Below are 17,399 nucleotides of genomic sequence, written 5' to 3' on the forward strand. Positions count from 1 at the left end.
CTTCCCAAATGCCTGGTGAGACTCGGGCAGCGCCGCCGCCCTCTGCCCCCCTCCTCCGGCGGCATGGGAGGGCTGGGAGCCTGGTGGCGCCCTGAGGGCGAGTGCTGAGGATGCCCGGAGCCCGCGCCGCCCTTTTCCCGGCCCTGTGCGGGGGCATCTCCGCGGCTCCGCTCCCCGCCTGTCGTGAGTCCAGGGCGGCCGGACCCCGCTGGGCGACCGCACGCTCCTCCGCACGCTCCGCGCCTCGGCAGTGGGCGGCCCCTCCCGTCACTCTCGACAGGGCGGGCCTGGCCGGGGGCGGGCCGTCGGGCTTGAGGCTGTGCCGCGGCGTGGGAAAGCGCCTCAGAGAGGGTTTGCTCTGCTGGCGGTGCGGTATCGTGGTGGAACCCCCCGGATTTATTTATCTCTGCCCCCGTCCCGGCTATAAACTGCGCCGCGCCCTGTGCTCACGATGAAGCGACCCTGCGAGGAAACTACCTCAGACAGTGACATGGACGAGACTATAGACGTGGGGAGTGAGAACAACTACTCGGGGTAAGTGGGGCACCCCCGGGGCCGCCGTCTCCGCTGGTGGCGCGGGCCGGGGTGCGCCTCGGGATCGGGCAGGGCGAGGGCGAAACGAGGGTGACCCCGAGGGCAGAGCCGGGTGCTGTTGTGTCCCTCGCCGGATCCGCTGGCAGCTGGTTGATAGCCCACCAAAAACTGGCCTCGCGATCTGATTGCCCGAGCCTCGAAGTGACGGGGAGCACTCAAGTAGCATGTGAGCCACTGGGCTGCGGTTCACTAGCTCCTCTTAATTTTCCCTTTTCAGTCAAACCTTTTCCAAAATCGGTCCTGAGCAGGACGAATCTAAGGGAATCAGCGCCAGTGGGAAATGACCCGTGCAAAGTAAGCAGGGATTCCACAGCAGCTGAACTTCAGCAAACCCTCCGTGCAAGCTGAGGGCAAGCAGTGTTGTTTGCCCAGGGAGGGCCGGGCTGGGCGCGCTGCGGGGACGCCGAGAACTTTCAGGGCTGGTCCTGCCCATTTAGAGGCTCATATACCGCACCTCCGTCTCGTCCACATCAGTGGCCAAATGAATATTAAAAGCTACTAGATTTTTTTCACTCGCTCATGACGACATAGAAGCCTTTTCGCACTCGTGGATAGTATAGTTTCAAAAGTGGATTTTGAACTCTGCTCCCGATGCTGAACAATGCAACAGACCCAGGCTGGGCAACTGGCATCGTACTTGAGCATCTGCTGACTTGCATAACAATGGGCAGGAACATCAAAATCCAGCAGGCCTGGCAAAGGTTGTGTCATCGTGCACATGCACTTACTACTTCTGTTGGCATATAGAGATGGTTCACGTGGGTTTGGGCTCAGTTCTTCAGCCTGTACTCGGTATGCAAGACTTTATATGCAAAAAAAAAAAAAATTAAATCCACTGTGCTGGACAGTGAACAGTCTCCAGAAAAGGACTTTATTTCTAACAGTATTCTGTCAATTCAAAAGACATGCTGTGGCAGCCAAAATTGAAACATCTCTCTCTTTAAAAATACTGTGTAATGCAAGGCATGTTTTGTAAGCATTGAAAATGGCATGAGAGAGACTCTGCATACATAATATGGTGACCTAAGGTGTCTTCAAAGAGCATTATCAAGTTGCGCAACACCTGATGTTCTTTTATTGTTTCACAGGCAAAGTAATAGTTCTGTCATTCGATCAAATTCCCCAACAACAACGTCTCAGATCATGGCCAGAAAGAAAAGAAGAGGGGTATGTTGCATTTAATTCTTTTGACATCTGACAATTTGCATGTGTGCTATGCTTTTGCCCTTCAACATTTTTTATAAACTTAATGTACTTTGTTTTTTTTGTAATAGATTATAGAGAAAAGGCGTCGTGATCGTATAAATAACAGTTTATCAGAGCTGAGGCGGCTTGTGCCAACTGCTTTTGAAAAACAAGTAAGCCCTTTTTTTATAATTCTGTATCTCATGGCAATGTTAGTTTTCTTGTAAATCTCATTAAAATAATATTGTATGTGTACTGATCTGGCACAAAGCAGGCATTTCAATAAAATGCTTTGTTGTGGCAAAACTATTAGAAACATAATTCATTATAAGGCTGAAAAACATTTCCATTCTTTGGCTTTTCTTCCCTTAAGGGTAACTGTGTTCATGTTGCCTGTGTTCTTTCAATGAATTCCAGTAGTGGCTTTGTTGAAAATATGCTTTACTCCATATTTTTAAAAAAACTACACAAACCCAACACAACTCCCCCAAACCTGTATGTAAATTAGCCTTCTGTCTAAATCTTTAAATATCCTTTTCCTCTACTTTAAGAAACTTTTAAGTTTTTCCATTGCAAACCAATCAATCCAGTTTCCTTAGAAGGGAAAAGACAGTCTGGATTATTCACATTTCAAAATAACTCTCTAGAACCAGTGCATTAGGAGGTGGAATAGGCCCGTGTTTTGTGAGCTAGTGAAGCCAGTGATATATTCAGACTTCCAGTGGGAAAGTATTGAGCAGGAAAACTGGAAGGATCCCGCTAACGTTGTCTCAGCTCCTTGGTCCTGAAATTTCAGACCAAAAGCTTAGAATACAATCTGTTCTGTAACAAAAAAAAAAAAGTCTTTTTGTTTTTGCTAATCAAATTTTTTTCAATATCTTGATTTTTATTTTGGGGGCTTTGATTCAATATTTAGCCTTGTTCCATTTTTTTTCTGAATGTGCCTAAAGATCTATAAATGTATGCAATTGACATTGTGTTTCAATAAAAATGAAACATCTGAAAATAAGTAACCTGACTTCCTCATAAAAGTAAAATAAAAAAAGTAAAATCTGAGAGCAGGAGTGGGAGGTGCTGAATGTCAGTGGTAACTACATGGCAAACATGGCACTGTATTAGGCCTGTTCCATCCCTGGCCTGAACAAAACTGGCTAAGAAAAAAATTGAATATTGGTGAGAGCATCACTTGTGTCACCTGCAATATGATTTTAGTAACTGGTAGTTGTCGCTGTGCCTTTGTGTTGGTACTGGCAAAACAGTGACAGAGATATTTTCCGCTAGATATACAGGGACAAGAGACAACAGTTGTTTGTCCCATTTTATTGTTTATTTCTTGAAAACCACAAACATTATAAAACAAGTCCTACAGAGCCTTTGGAAATTACCCAGCGCCATGCAGTTTTTAGCTATTAGTCACTCTCGCTGAGACAGCTTGTACTGTGTCTGTGGAAAAGATGAAGTCTGAGAAAACTACAGGATGTAGTTACATGTAAAATGGGGAATTCTGATCAAAATTCACACGCTCACCAACCTTTGTATGAGGAAAGCATTGAAAGCAATAAGCAGATTGAAAAAAAATGTATTGGAGTAAAAATGTGCAAGCGCTGTGTTTGCATCAGAAAGTCCCACCATTTTTCTCCAATATGCCAAGGACAAAGTCATCAGTCCTCTTCCAGCTCCTTGACATTCAGCTCACTGAAGCTTCCAAGTTGGAAGTTTAGTTTCACTTCCACCTCCCTCCCCAAATCCCAGCACTGCTCTTGAGACCATCGCAGAGATGGGCGTTGTGGAGGAGGGTGTAAGCCTTGCCTAACTTGCACATGTGCAACCTGTGTGAAGCCAGCTGAGACAGTGAGGTGGCCCAGATGATAACTAAGAGAAAAAAATTGGCTTGCAGGATGTGATCCATCGATGGCTGCGGCTTGTTTTAGGAAGGATCTTTTGCACTGAAATAACACTTGTGTTGTCTGGGAGTGCTCCAGATATTGAAGGGAGTGCTAACAGGCAAAATAGTTTTATTTATATATTAATACTGCTTTTTGAGTTGTATTTTGTACTTTTGAACTAGCTATTGTAGCCCTGTGAGCCACCCTCAGTATTGGAAGAGATTTTTACTGACGGAGGAGCTACACTCTTCCTTTTTCACAGTATTCACCCCTTACAAACTAGGCCTCTCATTAACTTAAAATACTGTGGACTGTGCAGCAGTTTTTTCAGTAGAGAATGAAAATGAAACATTCAGCAGCCAAATGACATGCTGAAAATGAAGGAGCAATTGAGAGGAATAGTGCTGGGTGTGTGTCCGCAGGGACACCTACCGGTAATGGCACAGAAAGTAATGCTGCAGCAGGGTCTCCATCAATGACCATACAGACCCGTCCTGTCAGCTCTCCATTTGTGCTTTTTGTTAAAACAAAAGTCCAGGAAGGTACATATTTCTCTCATTTCATAAAGATGTCATCTTAAGCTACCTTCAGGGCCAAGGCTACACTAATAAAGCAAAATTGTGCTGCTGCTTGTATCACTAGATAGGAGATGGTATTAGTCCTCAGACAAAGTCTGGGAAGCAGATGCTCATGAAAGAATTAAGCTAAGAATGTCCTAATGATAGGGGAAATTGAAACCATAAGGCTGAGCTCAGTGGAAAGTATATCAAATTAAAGTTTCTAGTACCCATAAGCCTTTATTTATATGTTTCTCTTATCTCAAAGGGATCTGCCAAATTAGAAAAAGCGGAAATACTGCAAATGACAGTGGATCATCTGAAGATGCTGCAGGCGACAGGAGGTAAAGGTAAGGAGCCAAGAATTTTTTTTCTAATATTTGGGGAAATCTCATTTAAAAAAAAGTGCTTTGAGGAGCTGTGATAGGCGTTTCCAGATTAGAGGAGTGGAAATCAATGCTAATGGCAGGATTGAACTCGTGGGAAAGAACTACTGGGACAAAAGAAGCACTTGACCCTGGGCTTGTGTTTGCTTTCATAACACTGTGGGAGTAAAGGCTTCATTCACAGGCAGCCCAGTCAGAGATTTGTTTGGGGTTTCCAAAGAACACTGAAATCTGCACAGGGAGACAAAACAAATACGCAAACACCAAACATAAACAGGAGGTTTGTGGCAACAATTGTATAGCACAAAACCGATGCTAAACCTCATTATCCAGCAGCTATACTAAAGAAGGTGGATGGAGAGGAACTTTAATTTATGATTGAATATTTTCTTTTTACTGGAAGGACTTTTCAATGCCAGATTAGACTGTCTCATTCACCAGAACAAAACCCAGTCTTGCTCTATACAACCCCAGGTATCTGACAAAGCACACAGGCAGACAGCTAGCAGTGCTCTCTGCACTCATACTTCTAGGCTACATTTGTGTGTCAGAGGCCTGGGTAGCTCCCTGTTAGTGGGTGCTGGCATGATGCAATGGCCGCACTGACTGACCCACTGAATTGGGAGTCAAGCGTACCTCGCTTGTGCAAGCTGACAGACCCGAGGCTGGAGGCCAAATGATTTCAGCCACCCAGGAGGTGTTCTGTGTAGTCATGATTTTGGAACTTATTTGGAGTGAAAAACTTGCTGGCATCCCATAAGCACAGTCCCACATCCCATGCCATCAACTGTGATCATTGTTCAAATTGTGGTAATGGAAACCAGCTGATTCTTCATTCCCACTATGCCATATAGGTAAAGAAGCGGCTGCTCTCTTTTTCTTCCTTTTTTTTTTATTAAAGTTTTTAGCGCATGATTGAATTACTGCTTCTCTCCGTATCTTGCAGCAATTACAAAAATCAGCTTGGAATGAGTGCATTCCTAACAACAGATGGCTATAGGAAAGCATGCTGAAGACTGGTGTTCTGTTATTTGTGAAAATTAACACCAAGCTCACATGTGCTTTTTCTACATGTTAAGGAGGTTTTTCTAGGAGTCCATTTAAGCTTAAAATTTATAGGTAACTTGTTCAGTAAGAAATGAAAGGAATTTTATTGCCCATCAGGTAACAGACATGCCTCTTGCTTCCTCAGAAAATGTGCAAGTTTAAAGAAATAAGTTAATGTGTATATCTAGAAAGTCTTTGAGGAAAGAATGATTTAGTTGGTAAAGCTACACACTTGAAAGTTATGAAATGTCAGAATTGGTCATGCTTGTGCAATCTGGACTCAGATCCTCTGTGTGTGTGTGTGTAGTTGCCACCTTTAATTGCGTGGTTGCATGCTGGCGTTCTATAAGCTCTGGCTCACTTGGTGCATAGACCAAACAGCACTCGGCTGCTGAGAGAAGTGGTGGCTGTTTCACTTTATCCTCCCCATGCAACGTGTGGCTCAGCTATCCCAGCCTGACCCCCACTTCAGGCTGCACATTGTTCCTCTGAGGAGCTACAGCAGATCCCACCCCTGTGATGTCTACAACAGCAGAAGGCCCAGAAGGTGAACCCAGTTGGAGGCCTAATTTAACAGGAAGCTTCCTTTCCCTGCTTCCCCACCCAAAAAAAAAAAAATAGGTGGGATTTTTTTATAGCCAGGTCAAGTGGCCTAGGTAGTGAGGCAGGGACGAAGTGCCTGGGGTGGGAGCTGCAGGACAGAGAGAGGTGTTGGCAGAGCCCAGGCCTCCAGCTGCTGCTAGGCAAGCTGGATGTTATTAGCAGTCTCAAGTTCTGCAGTCTGGTCTCTTCCTTGGTTGGCCACTGCTGCCATTCCTCTCCTGCCCTGGCTAACAGCAGCATGCCTGTGACCGTGTGGGGAAGGATGAAGTACTGGGGTGTGGGGAGAAGTGGTGCAGGCTGATTTCTGCAGCTGCCTTTCACACCATGGTCCATAGTGTGTGACTCATCAATATAATACCTGATAGCTTCACAAATTCTAGAACTTCATCATCTCCTTCTGTCCCAGAGATAAGAGTAATCTCACTGCATAAATTAAGAAGCTGTAAGAAAAAGAGGTTTGAGAATTAATACTGGGCAAAGTTTAAGCATCCATTTCCAGCTCACTTAGTATTTTATTTTGCAACCTATGTAACCATTTTAAATATAATTTCTTAGAGTGTTTTTAAAATCCATGTTTGTTTTATTTGCAAGTGTAGTTATTCCCACTCTGTAATTTATCTTGTGAGCCAAAAGGGTTTTTTTGCATTAGCAAAAAAGTGAGTTTCATCATTTTTCTGATGGACAAAAGTAATTATTGCAGGAAGGAGAAATGGATCCTGATACCCTTATGCTCCCGCGCATTGAGTGCTGGGGAGAACTTGTTCTCCTGCTCTTCATGCAGAAAGGAGGACACACCCCTGATGGGGAATGCATGAGGCTTGGCAAGTCAGGATGGTGTCAGCCCCTCTCAGCATAGTGACCCAGAGGTGGGCACAGAGGAAGGAAACCCAACATGGCTTCTGTTCCTTCTCTACTGCCTGGGTGGACAGGCAGATGCCTTCAAGGACCTGTGCAGACTCCACATTTCTGTCACCCTGATGCAGGTGCAGGCAGTGGTCTCTTGTTCACATTATTATTCTGGCCTAGGGCCAGGGCTTTTTGCTGATGGTGCAAGCATGCACAGGGAAGGATTTGTCAACAGTGAGTTGCTTGCTGAGACCTCGGTGTGTTTTTATTGCAGATTCACTGCAAATTTTGAGTGACTGACACCTGGGTCAGCAGCATGGATTTGTGTAGCTCAAATGACCAGTGTCCTGTGTGCAGCCCAAGTGGGTTGCCAGGACAGCTGAAGTAAAACCAAGACCCTATTCACTACAAAACACTGGCATGTATGCATGTAGGTGGTGGTGATAGTGTTCTTGGGTTTTTGAAGGAAATGAGAAATAACATTTTCAAGTCCCTCTCAGAGTGGGGAAGCCAGCAAAGGGGAAACCTGGAAAAGATAATCATCAAAATATAATGGAGCCTGGGAGTCCCAGATCTCATCTACTGTCTGTTTTCATGTCCCGGCCACCAAAGGAGACTGAAAGGGAGCCAGAATCACCAGGGCTTTGGGATGGCTCGTCACAGAGCCAGCAGCTCAGACACAGAGGAAGCTGGTGACAACCACATCCCCCACATCTTCTCCAGTCCAGAGGGAGGGAGGGAGGGAGGCCGGGAAGCCCTGGCTTGAGCTGCATGCTCTCAGGATTCCCAGGCTGGCTGACTTGTGGCCAGAGCTGGGAAGCGATTTTGGCTCTGCGTCAGCCCCTCTGAAGCTGCTGGAGGTCCTGGAGCCTCCAGCCAGGCTGACTGGCACCCAAGAAGGTACCCTTCTGTCTCACCACTGCTGGCCTTTTTTTCTCAGGTGTTTACTCAAACTCTGGCGTTTCCACAGATCATTTGGTCACAGTGGACATAGCAGGAAAAAAATTGTGAAAAGTCAGCTCTTGCTGACATGAGTCCTTGACCCCTAATGCTCATTGATCTGCTGGCCAAGCCGGAGTTTCTCTCTGTTTCAGATGAGGAAGATGGCCTGCAGCAAAAGTTCCACTGTGATTTGTCAAGAAGGGTTGTATAGTGGGCAGGGGGTTTGGAACGACATCCATAAATGTGCCCAGGTTAATTCTATAATGTGGGCATGCAGCAGCGGAAACACTCCTTTCTAGCTTGAAAATTGATTCATGTGAAAAAAGCTATTTAAGGTGCTAGCATTTTTCAGAAAGGCAGAGATTATTGCATGACAGAGGATACAAGGTATTGCTGCCACAGTCCTCCATAGTAAGGGCACTTGATCTTTATATACTGACAGACATCATAGTCATGCACACCTAAAAATATTCATTGAATGTAAGTGGAAAAACACTATGCCAACTTAGGAGTGGATAGGATATTATTCCCCCAAGGAAACTACATTTAAACTAAAATAGGAAAGTTGCAAAAACTGTAATAGTTGTTTTTGGTTGAAGAGCTGCAACTTAAACACAAGATTTTATGCTATACACTTTTGGAAAGGGAGTATCTTTTCATGTGCATTTAATAAGACTTGGGTTTTGGTTTTGGTTTTTTTTTCAAATGCTTTTTTGTTCTGGGCCTGTGGAGCTCCAGTTGCTGTTTGTTGAAATACCTCATGGGCCATATGACTGTCAGTCTTCCATCTCCAAATTAGCAATGGCATTACATAAAACGTTTTCTCAGTAAAGCTTTTTATTGTGTGTGTGCAGAGTCATCACAAGATGTTTTTAGTTTGTAGTTAAGTAACACCGTATGTCATATTGTCTTAATGACTCTGTGAAGTAGATGGGACCCCGGCAGCAGTTATAACAACTATCTCACAATGTCAAGAAATAGTTTGCAAGCATTAGGATGAATGCCAGTGTAGGGAAGAAAAGGCAGGGTAGTACATGCAAGCTCTCTGATCTCCAGCCTGTTTCTTTATGTGGATAAGCATCTTGTTCACACATACAGGATCAACACTGCACTGCAGCAGCTTGCTGAGGAATTTCATGAGAGGCATCATGGATTTTTTTAAGTGTCTATAGACTTAGTTCTTCTCATTTGTATATTGTCTGCATAAATAACTGCAGCCTATTGCATTACAGGGATGGTCACAGAGATTGTTTACAGATTGAGAACAAGCTTCTCATATTGCACATCTTAACCCGTAAATGGCAAATGGGAGATCGGGCAGCTGAGCCCGGACTGGGTTGGCTGTTTCACCTAACGTCGGCTGGGAAGTCAGCTCCACAATCAACTCATCTTTTTCCATTCCATTGCAGGTTATTTTGATGCTCATTCCCTGGCCATGGATTTCATGAGCATCGGCTTCCGGGAGTGCTTGACAGAAGTCGCGAGGTACCTGACTTCAGTAGAAGGTCTCGACACATCTGACCCACTGCGCGTTAGACTTGTGTCTCACCTCAGCACCTGTGCCTCTCAGAGGGAAGCTGCTGCCATGACCTCTTCCATGGCCCACCACCACCACCACCCTTTGCATCCCCACCACTGGGCAGCTGCCTTTCATCACCTTCCAGCTGCTTTGCTGCAGCCAAATGGACTCCACACTTCCGATGCCACCCCGTGCAGACTGTCCTCAGATGTGCCCCCACATGGCTCCACGCTGCTCACGGCCACCTTCGCCCATGCCGATGCCGCCCTCAGAGTTCCCTCCACTGGCAGCATTGCTCCTTGTGTCCCTCCTCTCTCTACCTCCCTCTTGTCCCTCTCGGCTACTGTTCATGCCGCAGCAGCAGCAGCTACAGCCGCTGCCCAGAGCTTCCCCCTGTCCTTCACTGGCACCTTCCCCATGCTTCCCCCCAGTGCAGCCGCCGCTGCTGTGGCTGCGGCAACAGCCATCACCCCTCCACTGGCCATGTCGGCCACTTCCAGCCCTCAGCAAGTGGGCAGCGGGGGTAGCACAAAACCCTACCGACCCTGGGGGACTGAAGTCGGAGCATTTTAACTTCTCCCCTCTTTCTTCCCAGTTCAGCTCCCTCCTGTCCCTCAGGACATGCACATATGCTCAGCCCAGGTGCCCACACTCCCCACACACCCACGCATGGATCACCAGGACTCAGCATGTCCTCCCTGCTTGGGCTGGCCGGGTGGCCACCTTCACACAAAGGGCCCAAGAGGTGCCGGTAAGCCCACCGAGGAATGGCACAGTCATCTTCCTCACTGCAGGTGTCGGAGAGGACAGAAGGTGACACCACCATCCTCTCAATTGGTCTCGCTGGAGGCACCTTGAGGGAGCAGCAATGGCTTTCATAACAGTGTGACCATATCGGCACGTAGAGGTTTCCTGCGAAATACGTAGGAATACGTAGACATTAGAACTAATAATTCTCCAGCTATGCATCTGTGTTTGGCAGAGGCGAGGGATGGCATCTACCAGGTCCACCCAGGCTAGAAAAAGAGTTCGTTTCATAAGTGCCTGACATTGAAAAAATAATAAATATATATATGTGTGTGTGTTCTGCTAAAACAAATAACATTGCACAGGTATGGAAATGGTGTGGGAGTCAGGCAAAATTCTGCATTGAACTTCACAACTTGGATACCTTTCAGGGCAGAGTATGCTCTTGAAGGGGAGAGGGTTTTTTACCAAAAGATTGCCCAGGAAGAATGTTCAGTTTGACAGGTCTAGTTCTCACTTCCTTAGTTCACTTTCTTTGTACAGACTTGCCAAATTGTGACATCTAGCATAGCATTGGCAAAAGCAATTATCTTATCAGTGCTGGGATTAATGAACGTTTCAGCACTGCCTGTGAGCCCTGAGGCACCCATTTTTATGGCTTAAACATGGTGCTAGCTCCTATCTGCACAAACAGTGAATTTGTCAAGCACCCAGAAGTAACCACCTCTTTAAAGCGTGCACACTTAGATACAGTTGACTCATGCCAATACAAGAAACTCAGTGTTTAAGAGTTCAACTTAACTTACGTAGCTGTGTTTGGACTTTTAGCCCATTCTGTGCAAGATCCCTCTTCTTTTCACTATCAGCTTCTGGGAGAATGATCACTCTGGGTATGAATGAAGTTATGGTAGGGACAATTTTTAAATTGGCTATTAACATGCCAACATTGTAATGTGGGTTTGATTCCAAACCAAAATGAATGTATTAATGGGATGTGAGTAAATTATTTTGTCAATACCCAGATAACTAGTGCTGCATAAAATGGTTTGCTTTCATTTTTTATTACAGTGACTTAAAATAACCTAAGTATTTTAATACATCCAGTCAAGAACTAGAGATTTTATGTAAAAAAAATAAAGAAAATAAAAGTAAAGCACAGCATGTATTATTATGCACTTGATTTCTCTGCTGTGTGGAGAAAGCAATAAGCATTGAGAATGTTAAACATTATGCAAAACATACTTTAAAATATTTGTTTTAAAAATACTGTACCTACTCAGTCTTTTATGCATTACCTTGTTAACCTTTTTTCTATGCAAAAGTCTTTACATATCACTAATTAAAAGAAGTCCTTTTTGACCGTGTTTTATGGATGATTTGTTGCAGTTTTTGTTTGCTTTTGAGGACTGTTAGTGGACTCTCAGTTGTTTTCCTGACACTGGTAACAAGCCTGTTGGCTTCTCCATACTCTTCTGCTCTGCTTGCTCAGCCAGGAAGCCTGTCTTATACAGCATGCTGTGGAATAGGCAGGAAAAAAGCAGTAGTAAAGCAGCACTGGTTTTCAGGGTTATAAACTGGTTCTGCATTGACAGTGCACTTCATGATATAAAACTATCTGTCCATCTCCTAGAAAGCCCCCAAAATCATTGTGGTTTCTAGGTTTGGCTTTCCTTCAGGTCCACACTAAAGGTTTAGTGGCAAGAATTTTAACCCAGTGACATCATTAAATATACAGAATGAGAGGAGCTAGTTTTTACCTCCAATTTTGATCTTCTAATTTGCCAGTTCTCACTGAAGCAAGGGTTTGGTATTGTTTCATCTGAGACCTGCAAAGAGTCTCTGTGGAAGGTGTGTAAAGCTCTGTTTATAAGGATATGCATAAAGTCTTACATGTCTGAATGCCCAAATAACAGCTGACAAGACAGGCATAGAGAAAGGGTGATCCCCCTACAGCCAGAGAGATATTTCACCTGCCATCAAAAGCCTCAGCAGCTTCAGCTCAGTGGCTTACTCTCTGTGATCACTTTCTCACTAATGTTTAACCTGGAACCCATCCCTGCCTGAATCAGCTGGTCTCCAGCATCCAGGTGAAGAGTGGCTGTGATTTGCCTGAACCATTCTGTCCCATGGAAAACTGGACAAAAGAGGAGGAAGAAACCTTGCAACCCTTGCACTGTAAATCAACCCTGATATTCTTGTTCCACTGAAGTATTGTAGTTTCAGGAAGAATATGACTTTTTTTTATTAAGGAGAGAAATGCCGTACTGCTGTAGTGGCATGTTTAGCAGCGTACAGTTCAGGCCCTGCTCACTTTCTGTACATGTAGTTTCAAGAAAAAAAAATTCTTTACAGAGAGAATAATCAGGCATTGGAATGGCCTGCTCAGAGAGGTGGTGGATTCACCATCCCTGGAGGTTTTTAAACTGAGATTGGACGTGGCACTGAGAGCCATGATCTAGTAAACAGACTGGAGTTGGACCAAGGGTTGGACTTGATGATCTCAGAGGTATTTTTCAACCCAATCAATTCTATGATTCTATGATTCTATTAATGAATTGGCAGGTAGATAAAAAGTGGGTTTTATTTATGTGCAGCCCTGCTTGATTTTAAACTGTTATCTATAAACCAGCCTTCTAAGAGCCTAGTAGGAGGTCTCCCATGCATATAACATGCTAAAAATCAGCACACACTGACATGGTTCCCCCAAGGGCTTCCATCTAATTGATGTGCCCCAAAACATTATCATTGGTTTCCCTGAATATACTATTTTGCCTCAATCTAAAAAAAAAAGGAGGAAAAACCCCTCAATTTGAAAAAATATTTCTAAGACACTGATTAGATGAAAGTGCAGTTATTTTAACATCCTCAAACAACACACCACAAATGGATGTTTCAGCCTCTTTGTGCATATCCCATTTTCACTCTCACAAAACAGACCAGATCCATGGATGCTGAGTTGCAGATGCCTCCTCTATTCCTTGTTGTGCTGGTTTTGGTCTCCTCTATTTCTTGTTGTGTTCTCTCACTTGTTTTGGTTTGGTTTCTTTTAATTGAATCACCTTGAGGGGCCAGGACATGAAGCAGGAGCTCATCCTTCATGCCTTTTTATTCCTAGTCTGTTGGGAACCTCTCTGAGAGTGGATGAAGACTTCCCAAATGAGAAATTAATGGAGAGCATATTTCACATGTGCTGTTGGAAAGACATCAGAGGGTAATAGCTTCTGAAGGCTTTGGTGCTAACAAGTGATGGCTGTGCCAACTGATCAGACCTGAAGAAGTCTATGCAGTTTTCAAAACAGAGGAAGGGAAAGCTGTTTCCTTGGCACAACCAACATCTAAAAGGTAGGACTCGTGGCTGTGCACATGCAACCTTACTTCAGTCTTTTTCTATTTTCATTATGCATTCAATGCTGAATGGACCTCAATGAAGAATGAAGTTTGTAATTTATATAATTTAGGACTAGATCATAGCACATTCCACAAGAAGGCAAATCAGGCTGCTTGTTCAACAGTAAGCAGTTGGCTTTGACTAACTTTTCAATGAGTAGGTTTGCAACCTTAAATTCCAGTTATCAAGAGGATCAAAGCAGGTTATGCAATTTCCTAGAATGTTTTTTTGAAAAGGAAAACAACTAAAAACAAATTCTGTCAGTCAGCATTAGCAGGCTTGAAACCTTAGCCCTCAGCAATGCAAATAAAAAGCACTTAGGCTGCTGAGAGAAGATTAGTACCCTAAAGAGGACACAAGCAATTGAGAGGCAGTGCTGCCTGTCCTCCCTTTGCTCTGATTTTAAGTGTAGGAAATCTGGCATTAGGTATTGCCCAGAAGAAGAACCAGCTACTGTGGCCAAGGGCTAAATGCATATGTTCAAAGTAGAATAATCATCTCATGGTTGTGACTACATCTGCCGGAACAACTGCCAGGAGGTGCCAGTTCATGCTGCTGCCTCCTTAGTGTGAGCCTTCAAAATGTTTGTTTGCAGTTACTTTGAAAGATGACACTTCAATCAGGATGTTGTAAGATAAGCCTGGGACATGGATATTGGCAAATTCTTAGGGCTATCGTAAGGAAGGAATTTCTTCTTTACAATAGGAAAAGGTCACAAGCATCTTTTAATCAGAAGATACAACATCAGAAAATACTGCTGAAGTATGGACTGTCACTCTGTAGTCTCCAACCTCTGTATTCGTGTGCTTCTATAGGCACAGATAGCCTGAGATCACTCAAATGAGGACCTGGCTGATTGACTAGTCATTGGTAGTTTTGTCCATCTTTGAGGAAAGATGAAGGCATTTTTGCTTTGCTTGCAAGCTTCATGTACCCAGACTCATTTGTGTGAGGTCATTGCATGAATCTCAGTTAATTTTACTCAACATTGATATTTTAATTTGTGCTCTGTTTATCTGCTTCATAATTTTACACAGCAAATATTTGTGTGTTTGGAAGCTAATGTGTAAAAGTCTCAAAAGGGATGACTGCAGCAACACATCTGACCATAACCAGAGGAGCACCAGGCAGATGCTAGAAATCCTGGGATCTCCACTTGAGTGTAAACTAAACCTTTCCTGAATTATAAACAAAATATTTGACAGATAATTATCTAGAAATTTGTATGTGTGTTCATGTGTGTGTGTGTGTGCGCGTGTGTGTGTGTGCATGTGTGTGTGTGTGCATGTTTTAAATTTTGTTGGGAGGTTTTTGGATGTTGGGTTTTTTTCCTGGTAAATGATGCTACTGGAAGTTGTGAACTGCTATTAATGTGTAAATACAATTATTTAGTCAGCATTCAGTTGCCTAAATATTTGCCATGTCCTAAGCTGGGCTCCACCTAACACTCTGGAGAGTGCAGGTCTCCTTTGTGTCCTGTGTCACCCCTGCCAGTCACAGATGCCTGGCAAACCCAAGTTGCCTAAATTGCACTAAACGTGTTTGGCCAGGCAACTGAATTTCTCCCTATCTTGCATTATCTCTGAAGACATAGGATTTCAAGCTTAATAATATTTTCACATGAGATCTAATTTTTTCGAAGAATCAGACTCCTTACCAGAAGAAACAATAGAACAATATCAAAATCATTCCTGTAAAACTAAGACCACTCAACACCTCATTCAACACTAATTTCAGAAGTACTCTTAATGGTCTGACTGTGATGGTGATTATAAGATGATGTCAATATAATTTAAAGGGAAATTTTCTCCATTCATGCTGGCAAGGCAAAGCTGGGACACATGAATTAGTGTTGTACCCTAGAAATTCAAATATCAGAAGCAAAAGGAAATGATTATGGGAAATAAAATGAAATATATCTGGCTGAATTACTTTGATGCTCTGGAAAAGCAGACTCCTTTTTTACAGATACAACTGCCAATATTGAATTCAAGCAAAGCTAAATGTTTTAGACAATATTTATCTGAACAGTGCTATTACTTATTCTACAGGACAGTCCTTCTGAGGCGTTGACTTAATTTTGCTTTCTGCCCAGTCCATATTCGCAATTTTTCTCTTCTACAGAGGGAAGTCTTCAGGATGAAAAAATACCTTGATGCAACACTGAAATTGTGCTGTGTTTGCTGGGAAATTTCAAACACTGCCCACATCTTCATGTGTGTTACACTGCAAGAGCTCTGCACACACTGCTCCAGGAAACAGTATCTCAATAGAAGATGTAAAGAAAAGTGTTTTATTTGTAAAGAATACCCATGGATATTACTGTGTTGTAAGTGAAAATCTAACAAATGACTGCAAGGCAATATAAAAAGCTAAGGAAACAAAATTATAACTACTTAAAGGACTATACTTTTTTCCGCCTTAGTTCTGATTTAAATCACCAAGCTGCATTTATATGTATATATATCTCAGAGAGACAAGTAACTTTAATTTTCTTTAGGAAAAGGACTGTCTCCCTTGTGGAGTTTAAAACAAAAGTTATGCATTTAAGCTACATTTTCATAACTTGATTAACAAGATGAGGTCTGTTGTGTGTGGATTGTTCAAGTCACTTGCCAGAACAACTCTCGGCTTTAATATACAAGCTCTAAAATAAGGTAATATTTGTTTTTTTTCCCTACCCTCTCTCCCTTTTTTGCTTTCCAAATGTATTGTGCTGGAGGAGGCAGAAGTCCTTTTGCTTAGGTTTTCTGGGGTTTGTTTTTCTGAAGAGGCACCAGGGTGGCAAGGGGGAGCAACAGCAGGGATGCTGCCTCCTTAGGCAGTAAGAGCATCTTCTTCCCTCTGGGTAGGCAAAGCTGCTTCCTCTCCTTTTCCCTTCCCTGCCCTCTTTTTGAGCAGCTATCACATCGGATGCCTCCCTCCTTCCTTTCCCAACAGAAAGGGGATGCAACTTCCATGAAAGGTCCCGGCAAGACAGCCACCTCAGCAATGGCAGGTGGCAAGGACCAGCTGCCAGCCTGTGGTTTCATCAGACTGTCCCAGTCCCTCTCACCACACTTTTTTCATTTTGTCAATCATAAAAGCTGAAGTGAATGTTTTTTGACAATTATCTCAGACCTTCAGCTGCAATCTGCTGTCACCAATGTCTGTTTTCTTCCCCCTTCACATTATGAAGAGTCTGATACCTGCTCAGTTACAGTTACTTTGACCCTTCAATTTATTATTGCATTTAATGGATAAAAATGCTACTAACAGGAATCTCAAAACAAAACAATTTTTTGATACTGCTGAAAACTGATCTTCATGTGCTGCTTTGTCCTCCTTCAAGGTCTGCTAAACTGACAAGAAAGATTCCCATTAGTAAATCACTATTGGATCATTAAACCTTTTTAAGGCAGTATGTGCCCTACCAAGTGAATGAGGATTACGACACAGCAGTGGCTGCCGCCCACTGACAATCATGGGAACCGACCTCAGTAATAAATCCATTAATTATCTGGCTCACTTTGACCGGTTCTCACGCCGGAGCTGCTCCTTTGATGTGGCCGTCAAAACCCAAGGATGCCCAATAGCAGTAGCCACCACCAAAACAAAAGAGAACTAATAATTCAATATAAATATGTAAAACCTGCTTGCCCATATGTCCAGCTTTTGCAGTGGTGTATTTCTGTAGTTTAAACTGGAGACAAAAAATGG

General features: G+C 43.6%; 1 protein-coding gene across 1 annotated transcript; it reads left to right on the forward strand.

Annotated features, from left to right (window-relative positions):
• Nucleotides 1-345: 345 nt before the first annotated feature.
• Nucleotides 346-11,676, forward strand: HEY2 (hes related family bHLH transcription factor with YRPW motif 2). Its single transcript, XM_071547900.1, has 5 exons — nucleotides 346-534; nucleotides 1,683-1,761; nucleotides 1,869-1,952; nucleotides 4,491-4,572; nucleotides 9,456-11,676. The coding sequence occupies exons 1-5, from the start codon at nucleotides 452-454 to the stop codon at nucleotides 10,136-10,138; spliced, it is 1,011 nt and encodes a 336-aa protein (XP_071404001.1). The 5' UTR covers nucleotides 346-451; the 3' UTR covers nucleotides 10,139-11,676.
• The last annotated feature ends 5,723 nt before the right edge of the window (nucleotides 11,677-17,399 follow it).

This window comes from Pithys albifrons, chromosome 2 (assembly GCF_047495875.1).
Source record: "Pithys albifrons albifrons isolate INPA30051 chromosome 2, PitAlb_v1, whole genome shotgun sequence".
NCBI classification, from domain to species: Eukaryota; Metazoa; Chordata; class Aves; order Passeriformes; family Thamnophilidae; genus Pithys; species Pithys albifrons.

Coding starts and splice junctions, on each gene's coding strand:
- HEY2 (XM_071547900.1), top strand. CDS start 452: ATGAAGCGACCCTGCGAGGAAACTACCTCAGACAGTGACATGGACGAG. Junction 535..1,682: donor AGTGAGAACAACTACTCGGG/GTAAGTGGGGCA, acceptor ATTGTTTCACAG/GCAAAGTAATAGTTCTGTCA. Junction 1,762..1,868: donor CCAGAAAGAAAAGAAGAGGG/GTATGTTGCATT, acceptor TTTTTGTAATAG/ATTATAGAGAAAAGGCGTCG.